Source organism: Gossypium raimondii, chromosome 10, assembly GCF_025698545.1.
Source record: "Gossypium raimondii isolate GPD5lz chromosome 10, ASM2569854v1, whole genome shotgun sequence".
NCBI classification, from domain to species: Eukaryota; Viridiplantae; Streptophyta; class Magnoliopsida; order Malvales; family Malvaceae; genus Gossypium; species Gossypium raimondii.
In genome coordinates, this window is record NC_068574.1 from 54,714,795 (window position 1) to 54,732,538 (window position 17,744).

The 17,744-nt window shown below is 30.6% G+C and overlaps 2 protein-coding genes across 3 annotated transcripts; both read right to left on the reverse strand.

Annotated features, from left to right (window-relative positions):
• Nucleotides 1–1,825: 1,825 nt before the first annotated feature.
• LOC105778657 (bark storage protein A) lies at nucleotides 1,826–4,333 on the reverse strand. 2 transcript variants are annotated; one of them, XM_012602399.2, is made up of 6 exons: nucleotides 4,062–4,333; nucleotides 3,885–3,952; nucleotides 3,641–3,796; nucleotides 3,326–3,535; nucleotides 3,066–3,245; nucleotides 1,826–2,253 (listed from the first exon to the last, which is right to left on the reverse strand). In XM_012602399.2, the coding sequence occupies exons 1-6, from the start codon at nucleotides 4,291–4,293 to the stop codon at nucleotides 2,077–2,079; spliced, it is 1,023 nt and encodes a 340-aa protein (XP_012457853.1). In that variant the 5' UTR covers nucleotides 4,294–4,333; the 3' UTR covers nucleotides 1,826–2,076. The 2 variants fall into 2 exon arrangements, with proteins under 2 accessions (XP_012457853.1, XP_052477694.1); XM_052621734.1 differs by having other exon boundaries at nucleotides 3,641–3,813; nucleotides 4,062–4,209.
• A 6,146-nt stretch (nucleotides 4,334–10,479) lies between these two features.
• On the reverse strand, nucleotides 10,480–11,370 carry LOC128033631 (ribosomal protein S1, mitochondrial-like). The gene has a single exon (XM_052621554.1). The coding sequence runs from the start codon at nucleotides 11,278–11,280 to the stop codon at nucleotides 10,657–10,659; it is 624 nt and encodes a 207-aa protein (XP_052477514.1). The 5' UTR covers nucleotides 11,281–11,370; the 3' UTR covers nucleotides 10,480–10,656.
• Nucleotides 11,371–17,744: the final 6,374 nt, after the last annotated feature.

Below are 17,744 nucleotides of genomic sequence, written 5' to 3' on the forward strand. Positions count from 1 at the left end.
CATACATTGGGCTTGAGAAATTTTTAAATTGTGTTAAGCACGATATTCTCATTGTTTAAAAGATACAAAAGAATAATATTTAATTTGGGAAAATCTTAAAAACATTTCCACAAAAATTATAGATTTTAAAAAAAATTTGAATTAGAAATTTGACATGGTTGGCAATGTGCTCTTTTTGAAACCTCAATTCAACCATCCCGAAAAAAGTACAAAATAACAAGTTTTTTTAGAAAATTGGAGAGAATTTTGAGTGGGAAGGAAAGAGAAACGGGTGGAGTATTTATATAGTGAAAGTCAACTCTCATGGTTGTCAACTTCCACTATATTAAATAGGTTGGTTGAGTCAACAATCAAATAAGCTTTTTAATCAAACTTCATAACCTTGAACTCGATTTTCATGGTGTTGGGATCAATGGCGAATCTAGAAGAATTTTTAGCAGGGGTTAAAATTTAATTATAATTTTTCATAGATCAATATATATATTTATTATGTATTAATTTGTAATTTTATTATTTTTTAAGGGACTAAACATTTTTTTTATTTTTAGAGGGCTAAAATGTAATTAGACCAAACTCCAAAGTGAAGTGAAATTTCATCATATATTAATTTATGGTTTCTCTATTTATAAGAGAACTAAATTGAAAACTTATCATTTTTAGTAGGACCAAGGCCAATGTCTGCCCCTGCGCTTTATAGTACTTTTCTCTGACTTGCATGACATAAACTCCTATAATGATTTTGAGCTCTCCTTAAACTCGACACCTAGATATAAACTCGTATGATAATTTAATCTCCCTTGAAATATCGAAGTACCCTTAAAGAAAATATATTCCGGAAAATAACTTCTGATTTCACATATTTTAACGAATAATATAAAAATTACTATTATGTTGCAGCAAAGGTTCTTTATCTTTTTTTCTTTAAAATAAATTTATCATTTTCATAATTTTAAACCTTGTTTATTTACATCAAACCCAAGCATTAAACATTTTTTAACAATAACATTAAACAATTATTTAAAAAATACATGCTCACAACATTTTTCAAAAAAGTAATGAGAAATTAACATTAAATAATAGTGACCGCAGTTCATAGTTGCAGTGGATTTGGAGTCGAAGGAAAAGAAAGAGAGAAACATAAATAAAATTTGCTAAACTTTATTCTTATTGTCTACTTTTGGGGAGCTTAAGATTTTGGTCAAAGCGGATTTGCACAAGGATAGAGATGATGACCTTAACCGATGGGCTTTCCAACAAAAAAATTTCAATAATTTAATTAAAAATATAGAGATTAATATTATAATCTGATTTAAAATTAATTTTGATAGTTACACGTCAGTTTGTTTTATATCTTCAATAGGAGTTGAATCTAATCTTACATAAACATAAGTGATTAATTTTGTAATTTATCCAAAATATATTATTTAAAATAAATTTTATATTTTTTGAAACTAAGTTTTATAATCCAAACCATATAAAATTATTATTTTATAATATAATGGGAGCCTAATTTAACCAAAAATTTTAAGATCTTGCAAAAAGTCAAATCCAAATCTTACCAAACCTCCAACAAATCTAAGTAAAAAGTATATGAGATTAAAGAGGAATAAAAAGAGATAAATGAAGTAAATGAAATAGCCGATTGAGTCTTAATTTGATTGATATTGGTATTGATGTCAGTGTAAAAAATCGTGGGTTCTAATACGTTAAAGTGAATTATCCTCTTATTTAAGGGTTGAGGGGGCTATAAGTAATTCTAGGCTTTATATTAAAAAGAGCAGATATAATAACAGCCTATAATAAAATTATTATTAAAAGAAATAAATGAAATAATAGCAAGTCATTATCATAAATAATAATAAATACACGAAAAAAAATGTCCCAATACATTTTATTTTATTTTTTAAGAAATTACATAATACCACCACTAATTATTTTGAAGCAGACATGGTGTTACGGGCCGAGACTTTAGCTTCATTAACGCGCAATTTTAGTCGAGAGATAATGCTACGGGCTGACACTTTAGCCTCATCAACATGCAAGTTTAGTCGAAAGATTGTGTTACGGGCAAAGACTTCAACTCCATCGACGTGTACTCGAAGGTAGATTACGAATAAAGCCTAAAACAGCTTTAACACTGTTAACAGCAGCAAGTCCCCCAAATTTTCTAACAGCATTGTCTCCTTCTTGGTTTCCTGCTAAATCTGATAGCCCTCTTATTACTATCACTGGATACCCATTTGACAAGCTTGTCTGCATCCACATCCCACCATTATATATCAAATATAAAAACAACACAATCTTGGTTCTTATTAATTGAAGTTCAAAGTTCAATCTGTTATGCACTAGTATGATGGTCAAAATTTAGTTTTTTTAATATTTTTTTACTTTTACAACAAGTCTCTTAAAATAGTTTTAGAATTCAACTAATATGTAAAATTTCATTATGACTTCTGATCATGTCTTTTTTTTTTTTACACAATGCCTAGAACTATTCATAGCTTTTTTCCAAACCATAAATAAGAGGATAATGTGTTTCAGTACACTCAAACTCACGTTCTCCTGCATTTGCAACAATGTTCATGCAAATCGAGTTAAGACTCAACTGACATATGTATATTTATTATTGATTAAACATGACTCGTTGAATTTTCGCTTTGATTGTATTATTGAATAATAGAAAAAAAAAGCACATTCGATAATTAATAATTAATAGTTAATTGTGTTACTAATTCAAATTAGACTTCTATGTCCAAATTTAAATTAAATAATTTTAAAAACATTTTTTATTTAACTTCCAATTATAAAAATATATTAATATAAAAATTATATACGTTTGTGAGGGTTGGGCCAGACTAAGCTTCAGCTTAGGCTTAAATTTGTGTCCTCATAGTCGCAATTCGATCCAGACTATGAATTCTTCGAATTCAAACCTAATAATATCATTATCAAATTATGTGAAATTAAACTATATGGATTATATCTTAAAATTCAGTATAACTGAGATGACTAAAACCAAAATTAGACCAAAAGGAAAAGATAAAAGCAAGCAAAAAGTGTTTTACCATGGCTACACCTGCGCTCTCCATATCAGCTGAAGAAACCCCAAATTTTTGGAAAAGGAAGTCCCTGTAAGCTGCATTATCCAGAAAAATGTTGGATGTTGAAGCCCTTAGTCCCACCACTAGCTTGGGTCTTTCCGTTAGGCACAAGCTTGAATTCACACACTGCTCTAGTTTCATACCCTGATGCAATCAACCCATAGCAATGAGTTGCAGATATCGAACAGTAAGACAAAAGATAACCATAAACAGATCTATCTAACCTCCAAATTGGAAGCAAGCTGAAGCCATTGTAGACTTATATTTGCCCAAAGCAGTGATTCAGCAACGTTTGGTTCCCCTGCTACTGAATAGTATTCCTCTTCCATGTACCCAATATGACCTAATAGATTGGTTCCATTCCCTTTTGGGACATTGTAGTCTCCAATTTCCAGCTGAGCAACATCAGCAGAATCCAGGGTTCCATTTGTGTTCTATTCATAACAGAACAATCCCACAATTAGCCTAAAGTCGTCTACGAGAAACTCGAAAAAGAGATTGAAATCGATACATATATATATGGTGATGGTGATACTTACAAACCATTCCCAAAGCCCAGTATGAGCAATTTGGTTTGGGATGGTAACATCTCCAATGGACATGGAGTTATTTGTATTGCCAGCAATGCCGAAATGGATAATCCCTTTTATATCAAATAGGTCAGCCATTTGTTGTGTGGCTGCAACTGCATTAGTCTGGTTTTTAGTCAACACTGTCAGAAACTGCCATTGATGAGCCGAAAAACAAAGATCTCAATGCAATAAAAAAAAAAAAACAATTTACCATTCCCTCCCCACATCGGACGTACACGACTTTTCTCCCACGAACCACTCCAAACCGAAATCTTCTTCCTGCAAATAGCCAGAAAATCCAGATTAACCAATACGTTGAAATGCAGTATTCGGTAATCATATTGGACTCATTAGACCTGAAACTCGAGAAAGATGAAACTTGACATACCTGAGAGATCGATGAAAGGGAACTTGGGATCAGGTTTGAAAGAACCTGAAGCGAAAAACGCATCTTCCTCAGTGGCAATCACTGTGATGAGGCCAATGTATGGGCCTTTTCGGTTCACCTCTCTGATTTGGTTCAAGGATTTGATTCTATTTCTGGATATGGCTGAAGCAAAAGCAAGTACAGAGAAGGTCAACAGCAGTACCAAACATGGTTTAAGTTGTGTTGCAGCCATGGGTTTTTAATTTTCCAATATCTTAATGGGATGCCACATATCGCTACTGATGACTTCATTTTAAATGGAGAAGATGATTGGTGCTGACTTGTCACTTTGTTTGGTTGTTGATATTGTTAATTATTTATAGGGTAAATTGCTAAAATAATCACTTTTATTTAACTCAGGTTACATTTTAGTTACTTCTGTTTAAAATGTTACGTTTTAGTCACTTACGTTATTGTTTTATTATGAAATGGTTACTCTGCCATTAAGATTTTCAAACGGCAATCCGACATGACAATTAATATGGGTTTTAAATGCCAACGTGAATGTCCAACCAAGAAAATTAATTGATTTTTCTAAATGATTTAACGGAAAATTTTAATTTGGCTTTCCAAAATAATCAAAACCAATGGATCAGATTAATCCTTAAATTGGAAAAAAAAAAAAAGAACCCTTGTCTCCTTTTTCTTTTAGCTTTCGTTTCCATTTTGATTGAAAAAACCATCTATTTTCATAGACATCTTTGTTGACTCGAAACAATAGAAATCAAATTGCATGCTCCATCAATCGATTGGATTTTTTATTCAAAATGGAAGAACAAATGATCGATTTAATGGAGGGTCCATACATGGATTACAATAAGTAATGGGTTTTTTTGTTCTTTACTTAAGTTTTTAGATTCAGATATTATGGTTTTTTTGTCCATCGTGTCATGTTTCTCTATATATGTGACAAACAAAAAGACATGCTTCATCTTTATTTATTTGTGTATTGTGGGCAACCACAATAGCAAGCAGGTATAAAGGTTAGTGCATCTTCTTCTTCTTCTTCTTCTTCTTCTTCTTTGTCGTTCTACTCTTCTCTTCTCTTCTCTTCTCTGATGTTAACAAAAAAAAATCCAACTGTTGCTTCTCTTTAGATGGAAGAAAATTGGGTTTTAAGGCAAAATTTTGTATTCTATTTTCATAAAAAAAAAATTTTAACTTTATCCCAGCTAGATGTCCACGTTGATATTTAAAACTCATTTTAAAGGTCACGTCGGACTGCTGTTTGGGAGGTAACAGATCTTAGCGGCAAAGTGACCATTTCATAACAAAATGATAATGTAATATTTCAAACATAAGTGACTAAAGTGTAACTTGAGGCAAACAAAAGTGACTATTTTGTTAATTTACCCTTATTTATATTTGTTATTTTAAATTTCCCTACTAGACAATGTAATCAAATTCGCACCACCTATTTTCAATTTTACCGATGGCTCAAACAATAATTAATTAATTAAAGTTTATAAAAATTAAAAAAATAAAGTAAAAAAAGGTTAATTTATTATTTACCCCAAAATTGCACTCAATTATCACTTTGGTAATTAAAGAATTTTTTTTATCAATTCGGGTCTTGATGCTTCCAGACATCAGGGACGTTATCCCAGCGGTTACTAAAAAGGATGATATGGCATGCTGGGAGCGCGTCACATCACCCAATTTTATGTATTTTTAAAATAAATGCAAAAAAAATTCGAAAAATTGAAAAATGCGGAAAATTCAGAAAATAACATAAACAAAATAGGAAAAATCATAAAAAAATATAAGACTTTCCGTAATTTAAAAACATATTTTTCTTTCTAAAAATAAGAAAAAAAACACAAAATAATATAGATATATTTATAGTACTTTTATTAACTTTATTTTCAAAAAATTTAAATTTATTTTCTCATTAAAAATTACTTGTCACTTTATGTTAAAATAATAATAATTATGATCTTAATTCTATCACGTAAATGATAATAAACTATTCTTATAAGTAATTAAAGGTGAAAGTTTATCTAAACAAATAAAAGTTTAAATGCCATTCGTACTTTAACTTTATAATCAAAAACTCAATTGATATGGGTATTGCTATCAATGCAAAAGGACATGGGTTCGAATGCGCTGAAGCTTATTATCTTCTTATTTATGAGTTAGGAGAGATTATAGGTAATTCTAAATATTGTGTAAAACAAGAAGACTCCACATGCATAATCCATACTCGTACTGTACAAAAATTTTAAGTCTGCAATTGAACAATCACCATGGCCTATGACTTCTGTGGTTCATCGATGTTGCTATATATAATTAATCAAACTTGAAAGTAATTAAATTTAAGATAAGCCTTGGAAAAACTAATTTTATATACTGTACTTAAAAAAAGAAAAATTCATAATTTTTGGAAATTTTTCATAATGTTTGTAATTTTTCTTTTAATTTTTCATCGTGAAAAGATAGAATTTTAGAAAAATAGAAAAATATTTAAAGCGATTAAACAGTATTATAGATATTTATATATTCATATTTTTTCTTTATTTTAATGATTTTTTTCTTTTCCTTTTGAACTTTCTCTATGTTTTTAAATTCTGGAAAAGTTTTATAATTTTTCTTTTAACTTCAAATTTTCTTTGATATTTTCCAGATTTTTTTTGGCTATGTTCTGATTTTTTTTTGCATTTATTTTGAGAAAAAAAAATATAAAATTGGGTGACAACTAGAACAACGTTTGAAAACTAAGAAAACCTTCAGGTAATAATTGTGTGCAACTGTAAGAAGCAAATAGTATATTAAAAGTGAGTTTAGATGGACGGTGCGTTTACTTGCAGTTAGTGTAAAAATAGCGATGACGGTGAGATTAGATACTGTAGCGATACTGTAATGTGAGACAAAAAATAAACTAAACGCACCGCACCGTACCCAATCGCCCATCCAAACCAACACTAACCCTTTAAAAAATTATAAAACTAGCTGTTGAACTGGACCAACATATCAATCTATTCGACCCAAATAAAAAGTCTGGGTGGACGTGAAATGAGTGTGACTCTCACCGTCCAATTTTGAATATTTGATCCCAAACAGCAAAGGAAAAAGATCACAATATCTAGTACTTTAATAAACCAAATCAACACATTGTAATAAACCTAAATAAAATGAGGGGAAACACCTCAATCTTTTTATATTCATATGCTCAACCATGTGAAAATAATGCTTATTTTATTTAAATAACCGAAAAAATTAATTATTTATAAAAAATAATCATCTAAATGACTTAAAATGAACAAGTAAAATTGAGTTATGAATACCGATGACCGCATCTACATAAAATACATTAAAAATAATTTTTGGGGTTATATGTTCACTAAATGGCCGATTCCCATATTTTATTTTTTTACAAATCGCATGAAACTAATACTCATTTTAAATCAATATTTATAAAATAAAATTGAGTTACGGATATTAAATTACCGACACTAATTTTTTAGTACACCAAATCAACACGTTGTACTAAACGAAAATAAAATGAGGGAAAGCCTCAACTTTTTATATTAACATGCTGAACCATGTGAAAATAATATACTAAAAGCATCTAACTAATTATTGATCATCAAATAAAGAGCAGTCGCAATGTAAATGTTAAAAGGGTTTCTCTCAAATTACATTTTAGTCATTTATATTTAAAATGTTACGTTTTAGTCACTTACATTATCATGTTATAACATTTTAGTCATCGAAGCGTTAATTACTATTAACGTGTAACGGTAACTGAAATAACACGTTAAATCATAATTTCAAACGAAAATTTTAGGTTAAATTATATAATTGGTCCATATATTTTTTCGTTTTAAGCAATTCAATTTTTTCTTTTACGTTAAAAGAGATGGAGAAGAGAGGAGAATAGAGAAAGAAGCAAAAGGGAATGAAAAATAAAGGAAAGTTAAAAGAACATAAAAGAAAAAAAAATTACTTAAAATAATAAAAATATGGGGATCAATTATATAATTTAACCTAAAAATTTTGTTTGAAATGATGATTGAACGTGTCACATCAACTTACCGTTACACCGTTAACAGCAATTAACGACTCAATGACTAAAATGTTATAATACGTTAACGTAAGTGACTAAAACGTAACATTTCAAACATATGTAACTAAAATAAAACCTAAGAAAAACAAAAGTCACCATTGGTAATTTACCCAAATGTTAAATGAGTTTAACATTAATACAAATGCTTTAAACAAATTCTATTCGTAATCATGCATGAATCTGATTTGTTATTAAAATTTTATTTTTTACTTACCCCAAAATATGCTGATTTTTATTTACTATTACATGTTTAATTTTACGATGTAACTACTTGGCCCTTGTAAGCCGCCATTGACTTAGTGACGAGTATTATGTTCTCCATTCTCAATTATCTAAAAAAAATTCTAACTATAAATTTTATTTGGTTGAATAATTTCAAATTTTTGAAGACTAGTGCAATCCCAAGTGAAAATTTTGCCTTCTTGGATCTCACTGCATTGTACCAGAGGTCCAATAAGCTTAAAATAGTGTATTCAATATATTTCAAAAGAGTCCATTGAATATTAACTCGATTGAAATGAGCATTATTGTCAGAGAACGTGAGTCTAAATGTATTGAAGCACTTAATCCTCGTATTTATGTATTGGAGAAAGACTATGTATACTTCTAGACATTGTGTCAAAAAAAAAAATATAATCAACACCTATAATGAGATTATTCAAAAATATATATATATATATATATCTTTCAAAAATATCAACTTGAATTTGAAATTATCCAAACAAGTAAAATAGATGCTCAAACCAAATAACCCAAATCCACAACACACCAAAATAACAAACACCCGAAATTAAAATAAATTTAAGTGACTCAACATTAAAATGACTTAAACCTATTTGTGCAATTAAAGATTAAAAATGAACAAAGTAATTCTAAGAATCGCTCTAAATATAAGAAAAGAATATCATGTATTTTGTTCTCCAAGAAATTAAAATTTTGGTTTTAAAAGCAAATGGAGCCTCATCCCAGCAAAGCTGACAGGTTGAAGCCTAGTTCAGTTCAAAGCTTTGTCTTCTCAAGTAAAAACACACACACATACATATATATATATGACAAACTTCATTTTTTCTTAAACCTTACAACGCAGCCAAGCATTAGGCTCAATTCTCAGAGATATCAGAAGTATAGGAAGAAATAATATGTATATGTGCAAAACATGACAAGATGATGGCAAGCAAAAGACCTTCACTCAAACTCATAGAAAATTAAAGTGGAACTCTTGGTATTAATCTAAGACACGGCCGATGAATTCATCACCTACTATGCTAAATAATCACATGCCAACCGATATTTAGAGAAACAAACCAGCAAATGTTCAGGACTGAACATATCGCACATTGACCATGTCACAAGCGCATCACCAATTCCTGCATTCCCACCATCAAACGTCAAAGTATGCCCACAAGTACATTATATCTCCTTTGCCTCTTTCTATTGTTTCTTCAAAAACTTTTTTCAGCTATTGATAAAAATGAAACGTATTTAAAAGAGGAACTTAGCAGTCAAAAATTACAAACTCTAAAGTCGATAATATGATACCTGAAGAGACCATAACAAAAGCAAAAACAGATTTTCTTAGTCATGGGACATGTTCTTTTCTCATTTAAACACTAATAATCTGCAGCAAGGTTTGAAGGTAAAACAGAGTAAGCAATTTGACCTTCAAACCATCCCCAAACACCCCCAAATCACCAATTTCCGAAACAAAAGCTTATTAACAGGATAAAGTAAACCATTTGCTCCCTTTCACAGTACTCGGTTATTCTCTCATACCTTCCAAGTTCCATCACAGATGAATAAGAAATTTCAAGACAAGAAATTGGCTACTAAGACTCCAGCTAACAGTCAATCATTGAACATCATACCATGCATCAAATTAAGAATACCTTCCTAGTTCCTACCAGTGCCATGATGCGTCATGATTGAAAACCAAACCAAGGTTTTTTATGGCGTCAGGTATTGCATTTAGCAACAGTTTCTTTCACCAAATTTCCCTCCTCTGATAAGTGCAATTCCAATCTAGTACTTCGAGAACTTACACAGAACCTTCCTTATGTAGATTGGCTGCTTCTAAGAATCCTGTAAAGTTAGACTATAATATCTAGCAAGTTGGCTTAGCTATCTTGTGTGGCATCCATACACACATTCAGTAATGTATCATATAAATTAGATCATTGAACAAAGAATATATTACTAGTAATTGATCTGAGTGGATATCTGCATTAGCTATAGCAGATCCCTGCTTCTTCCTACTTGATGTAGAGCAAATTAAATGATCTTAAGATAAACATTCAAGAAAAGGAGCAATGAAAATCCCAGTCAAAACCATTCAAATTTCAAATTTCAATAATCTAAGTCTCGAGTATTTCTCAAAGTATCAAAAGCAATTATTTTTAAAGCCACTGAAAACAACACAGGCATTCAAAAGACACGTCTTAAACCCTAACAAAAACCTGAAAGACACCAAATGTAGGTCTAATTTCCAATTACCTAGAATACCACAAGACTCCTCTTTTTGGGGTCAATGCGTTCAATGGTGAATCCATCTTTATATGAATCCCTGCCCATTTTTCTCCCAAAACGACTGTACGGAAGAAAAGCAACGTAGCCTGCTATGGCTACTGAATAACCTCCTCTCACTTTATCAATAAAAAAGCCCTTGACCTTCGAATTGTTTTGCCAATGCTTATTCAATTCTTGCCAAACTAGGGTTTGCCTGAACCTCCGTGGATTAAGAAGAGTCGGCTCGCCGGCGACAACGTCCAGTGATCTCGATCCCAACAAATCGTTAAACCTAACGGCAGCTCGCTCTTTGGCAATCGATTCACCGCTCACTAAATCGACGAAGAATCTCTCCAAAAACCGCTTTCTCACCAGTGATTCACCGCCGCCCACTCCTTTATCGAAGAATCCCACCTTATCCTCAAATCGATTGATTGCCGATCCGGTTAATGTGGTCTCGTCTTGCGTACAAATCCTAGGGCTTCCAATCCCTGCATCAACCAACAACGTTTGTTCCCTTAAGCGTAAAACTTCAGCTTTAATGGCTTGTCCACTACATAACAACATGCTGGAATTAGATTTTGGAAACAATCGACTCATATACGTGCTCATCTTTGAGGTTCTTTTCTTTTCTTTTTTCTTTTTTCTTTTTTGAATTTCCAAGGATTGGAGTTGTTCGCTAGGGCTAAGGCGTGGAACCTCAACTTGGAGTAACATCTAGTTTCAAGGGTTAATGCCATTGTACGTCCCCACAATTATGGTTTTGATTCTAATTTAGTCTTCAAGCTTTAAAACATTTTAATTAAGTCTTTAAAGTATTAACCGAGGTTTTCAAAACTAAACCGGTGGTCAAACTTGTTAGACCACTAATTTCCAGTTCGACTAATTCATCTGATTTGATTAAATAATTTATTAAAAATAAAAAAATAGTGAAAATTGATTCAATCAATACATTTGGGTGAAAAATCCCCAAATCCCTAATTCGTTCTATTTAATTTTACCTTATGGGAAATTTGGTTATGCTGAAATAAAGGTGATCATGGGCCGGGCCAGGCCGAGACGGCCCGCCCGAAATATGAGAGGATTCGAATAAAAATATAGGCCCAAAATATGAGTTTGGGTAAAAAAACGAGGCCCGTTTAGAAAATGGGCCTGGTTTCGGGCACCACTTTTTTGGCTCGGGCTCGGCCTGAATATAATAAATATATATTTTTTATTTTTTAATTTTAAAATATTTTTAAAATACTTTTTTTATTTTGGTCTTTATTTAAAAAATGGGCCGAACCGGGCTGGGCTCAGGCTTAGGAATTTTTTCTTGGGCTGGGCCTGGATAAAACTTCAGGTCTATATTTCAGGCCGGGCTGAGTCTGGGCCTAGGATGCGGGCCAAAATTTTTCTGAACCCGGCCCATGATCACCTTATGCCGAAATACTCTGGTCTTCAATAAGAGTAGACCCTTAGAGTGTTTTGTTCGAAGGGTGCAAGGAAATGCTTACGAATTTGTTGCTCTCTCTTCCCCTACGAAAAGCAAAGGTTTTTTCAACTTTGTCCTAGTCTCCTGGAAACTTCCCCGTAATGGATGGTTTAAACTCGATAATCCGAGTAAAGCCGGTCTCGTTGCCCTCATTCAGGGTCACAATGGTTCTTCCTTTGCTCTAATGTTGTTTACATCGTTTGCTTCTAGATGATGCGCAGGGGATAGTTATTTTATAAAGCAGTAGGTTCCCTTTTCGACAACAAAATAAGTTACATATTGCAATTATGTAGTGGTAATGAATATTCAAAACATGTTTTCTTCCATCAACTCATCAAGGTTCCTGCTTGGCATAAATATCGAAATTCAAGACATAAAAGAGCAACAAACCTGGTCAATTGTGCTACTACCAGAGGGTAAGCATCCCATTGGCTGCAAATGGATCTATAAAATCAAGAGACATGCTAATGGCAATGCTAGAAGGTTTAGTGACAGGAGGAAAGTGTAGACAATATGGTAACATTCTCCCATGGCAAACATGATATCTTTTAAGGTATTCTTAGCATTATTGGCAGCAATTCGTGATTGGCACCTCACCCAATTGGACCTTAAAATGCATCCTTAAAGGATCACTGGATGAAGAAGTCTATATGGATTTACCTCAAGGCAACAAAGAATGGCTTGTCATTACCTTAGTGGTTCAATACCTTTCATAATGTTGTCATATACGGTTTTCAACAATCTATCTTTGAACCTACTTTGTTTACAAATGGCACTGGTCATGACTTTGTGGCGCTACTCTTGTTTATCGACAATATATTGCTTGTTTGCATGGATCTCAATTTGCTTGCAAATGTCTTGCATTCCCACAAACACTTCAATTTAAAGCATATTGTCCTTTGAAACCATCTTTCCTTTGATGGAATATTTTTTCTTTAACAATGTTATTATAGGTTTGAATCATATATGTTATTTTTGATACAATGCTTAGAACTACTCATAGTTTCTCCCCAACCCATAAATAGAAGAATAATGCGCTTCAGCATATTCGAACCCACGTCCTTCTGCAATGACAACAATATTTATATCAATCAAGTTAAAATACAATCAACGGATAAAACATTGTATTTAAGCCAGAGAAAATAGGAAACAATGAGTATCCCTAGCTTTCCCTTAAAAAATCTCATTTTTATTTATCCAAATTTAGGGAAAAGTTAGGGAAATATTTTTTTTAAGTAAAATACCAATTGGGCCATCATCTTTTATAAATTATTTTAGGATAAAACAGTATTTGCTCTTTTAACTTCATAACCTTTTCTTAGTCTCTAAATATTTTTATTTGTGGTAATCTTAAAATTTGCCAACATTTTCCAATTTTAATTCATGTTGTGCCACATCGTCACCTAAAATATCATAATTTTTTTATTAAAAAAATTAGGTGATAATATGACACAATCTCCTAATGTCACATCATCCCAATGATCAAATTTGGGGGTAAGCGTTCGACCGAATCGAGTAAAAAAATTTTGACCTGATGAGATTTATTTTACCATCCTAACTCGATTTGAATTTTTTTCGAATCGAGTCGAGTAAAATGAAATTTGAGTCGAATCAAATCAAGTTAAATTGTTCGAGTTAAATTAAAAAATTAAACATGTCAAATTGAAATCTTGTTACACTATAAGTCATTTCATGGTGGAGCACATAAATTTGAAACTATATATATTTGAAAAAATTTCAAAGCAAAAAAAAAAAAAACTCTAGGTCCCAAAATTATTATTTTAGAAAATTTTAAAATTTTAACTTTATTTATATATTCTTTAGAATTTTTAAAAATTATTATAATTTTTAAAAATATAAATTTTAGAATTTTTATAAATATTTTAATTTTATAAATTATTTTAAATTTTTAAAAATTATTTTAAGTTTTTTATAATTTTATTGAAAGAGAACAATTTAAATTTTTCTAATTCTGGATTGCTGACTTATTCACCATGGAATCAATTATTATTAAACATATAATTCTGAGGTGCCTCGGCCACCGAAAAGAAGAAAAATATTCAAATTAGTCCCTCTTAAATAATTGAAATTTTAAATTAATATATGATAAAATTGTACGTTGGCTCCTCTAAAAATATTTTTTTGTTTAATCCCTTTAAAATGATGAAACCATAAATTAATAAATGATAAAATTATATTTTGATCTAGAAGAGAATTCACACATTTATACATAATGAGACTCGAACTTAAGATCTCAAAGTTCTCGTAACCAAAGCCTAACTAACTAAATTATTATAAACATTAAATTAAGTAATTATTAACTCTAACTAACTAACTAACTAACCAAAATAAATTTGAAAAAGAACTCACACATTTACATAGAATGAGACTTAAAACATGAGATATCAAACTTCCGCTACGAAGACCTATAATTAATTATTTTTGTTTGTATGTTTAAGCTTCTTAATTAATATTTTTATTTTAATGAGAAATCTTCCAATAAAGAAATGTTTACTCAAAACTTTAATATTAAGCCGATTGAGTATTAATTCGAATGGTATCGAAATTGTTGCCAGTGCAAGAAGACGTGGGTTCAAGTGCGCTAGAGCGCATTATCATCCTATTTAAAAGTTAGGGAGGGGCGATGGATAATTCTAGATATTGTATCAAAAATAACAAATATAATAAAAACTTATAATGAAATTAATATAAAAAAATTAATATTAGGCATAAATTATTTTTCTTGAACAAAATTTGAGATTCCTTAAACTACTAGATGGTGGTTGATTGGGAAATAGACAAATGAGTAAGTTGTTTTTTATTTGCTTTGTTTCTACTTATTGATGGTGGGTTTTAATCATTGTCAATGCTGCTATACATTGTAGCAAAATTTTACTTCCTTTAGAATTTAGACAAACAAAGATTTACTCATTAAAATATATATATAGGAAGGTGAGTCTTCCTTTTCACTTACCTAATGAAACATGTAATAAAATTAATTTTAAAATAATAATTATATTTTTATCACTAATTAATTCTATCCTTTATAATCTAAAATAATAATTTTCCCAAGTCATTGTCCAAAATACTTAATTTTCACAAAGTTTCATTTAATCAACTCATTCTCTTAATAAAATGTATTTGTTTTTTCTTCCTTCATTCTTTATAATGAAGAGTATCCCCATGTGGGGTTATTGGTTTATTAGATTAAGTCCACCATATCCTTCTAGTGCCACACTCACTAATAACCTAAGGCATGGCCAAAATAAAAGTAGTGTAAATATTTACTTTTTGGGAATATGTTTAAAATATATTGAAAATACTTATAGGTTCACACTTAAAATAGTTTGTGATTCGAGAATAGTAGAGAAGGTCGTTCAAAAAAAAGTTAGGATTGATTTAGTCGTCTCGTACAAAACACATGTATATTTCAGTTAAAATTTATTGTTATAGATATCAAACAGCTCGATTTAAAAAAATTTAATTTTCGTTGTGCCTGAAAATACTATTTTCTAAACCAATTTTTTCAACACAGGAATGATTTAGTCAGTAGATAGATTTATTCTCATATTACTCTGACAATGAGCCATTGAAGAATACCCCTAATATTGCTACATTTTAAGAACATGTCATTTTGATCTTAATAAAGAGGCAATCATTACGGTATGGTTGGAATTTTGTATATCAGTATAGAATGTAGAGGATAGGATGAATGTTTTAGGTTTTCTATCAATATGCTATTTATAAGTTTTAGAATTAGAGTTATGTTAGGGTTTTCTTTAAATTCCAGTTTCCTTTCAAATAATCAGTTAAATATTATGATCAATTTTTAAAATTTATGCAATGAATTCGACATTTATAGTGTCGAGTTTCGTTGAAATATTATTTGCATCCCTTAATTATATTATTAAATTTTAAAATTTTAATGTTTCACGTGAATGTCGAGATGCTTTAATCATTTCAAAATAATTGTCCCAATTTCAAGGGACACGAAAAACTTAATAACTCAATTAACAACATTAAACTTGATATTTATGGGTATCGAAATAACCTTGAAAAAGAACATTCTACTGAAAGAGCTTTTCCTTAAGCATATTTTGATAAACAAAAAAAATAAATTAAATTTTGAAATACAAAACCATTGTTTGTGTATGTAATAATTGAACATAAAATTATATAACATCAATAATGGTGTTAATAGTAGAGATGTTTATAGATTGATTCGGTCATTCTTATGTTTGGTATTAATGACATCTATAGTTGTCCAAGCTTAGCTCAAAATATTAGTCTTAAATTTTACCCAAATTTACTTATATTTTTAGTAGTTAACTCAAACCCGTTAGATGAGCCATTTGTTTTAAAATATAATTAAGTATACATACCTTTTACTACCATTATTTTGTATTGATTTTTTTGAAAGAATTTAACATATTTTTAATATTTATATTATAGCATATTATATTTAGGAAAAATATTTTGTATAAGTAGGGTCAAAGGGTTGAGAAGTGTTCAATATAGGTATAGTAAAATATTTTAAAAATAAACATTTAAAAATAAGAAACACATGACAATTTTTAAGACTAATTGTGGAATAAAAAAAGCACTACTAATGTACCAAATACTTACCCTTATATTTAATTTTCATAAGATATAGATTGAATAATATATAAAAATAAAAAATAACATATAATAAACTTAAAACAATAGCATTTAAATGGCCATATTTTCAGGTCTAATATTTTGTCTAACCCTTCCCAAATTTCAAGAGGATATTCTTGCTTGGACGAATAGTTTAACCCGTGAACAAGTTTAGTCAATAGTTTATAAAAGGTTAAATTATGTTTTTAGTCCCTATACGCTAGAGGTGTTCATGGGCCGGGCCGGGCTAGGTTCAGGCTGGGCTCGTAAAAAATTTCGGCCTGCATACTAGGCACGAGCCCGGCCCGGCCCGAAATATGGGCCTGAAAATTTGTCCAGACCCAGCCTGGGAAAAAAAATTTTAGGCCCAAGCCCGGCCCGTTTTTTAAAAATAAACACCAATTTTTTAAAAAAATTTAAAAAAAGTATTTTAAAATATAAAAATATATTTTTTATTATATATTCGGGCCGGGCCGGGCCCGGGCCAAAAAAGTCGTGCCCGAGGCCGGCCCTTTTTTAAACGGGCCTAATTTTTTTGCCCAAACCCATATTTCGGACCTATATTTTTACCCGAACCCTCCCATATTTTGGGCGGGCCGTCGGGTCGGGCCGCCCGGCCCATGAACACCTCTACTATACGCAAAAGTTATGGATTTAGTTTCTATACTTTAATTTGGTCAATTTTAGTCATTGTACTTTATGATTTTAGTCCCTGTACTTTTCAAATTTTGAAAATTTAATCTTGACCCAAATAGTAGCAATTAAATCCTTTTGATTAAATTCAATTGATAATCTTATATTGTACATACAATTGTAGATTTAGTCCATGTTCTCCAACTCGATCATTATAAGTCCCTACGGTTTTTGAATTTTGAAATTTCAATCTTGACACAAATGACAATCGTTAATCCATTAACTGAAATTTTTAATGACTAATATGTGAAAATAACAAGTTGGCATAACA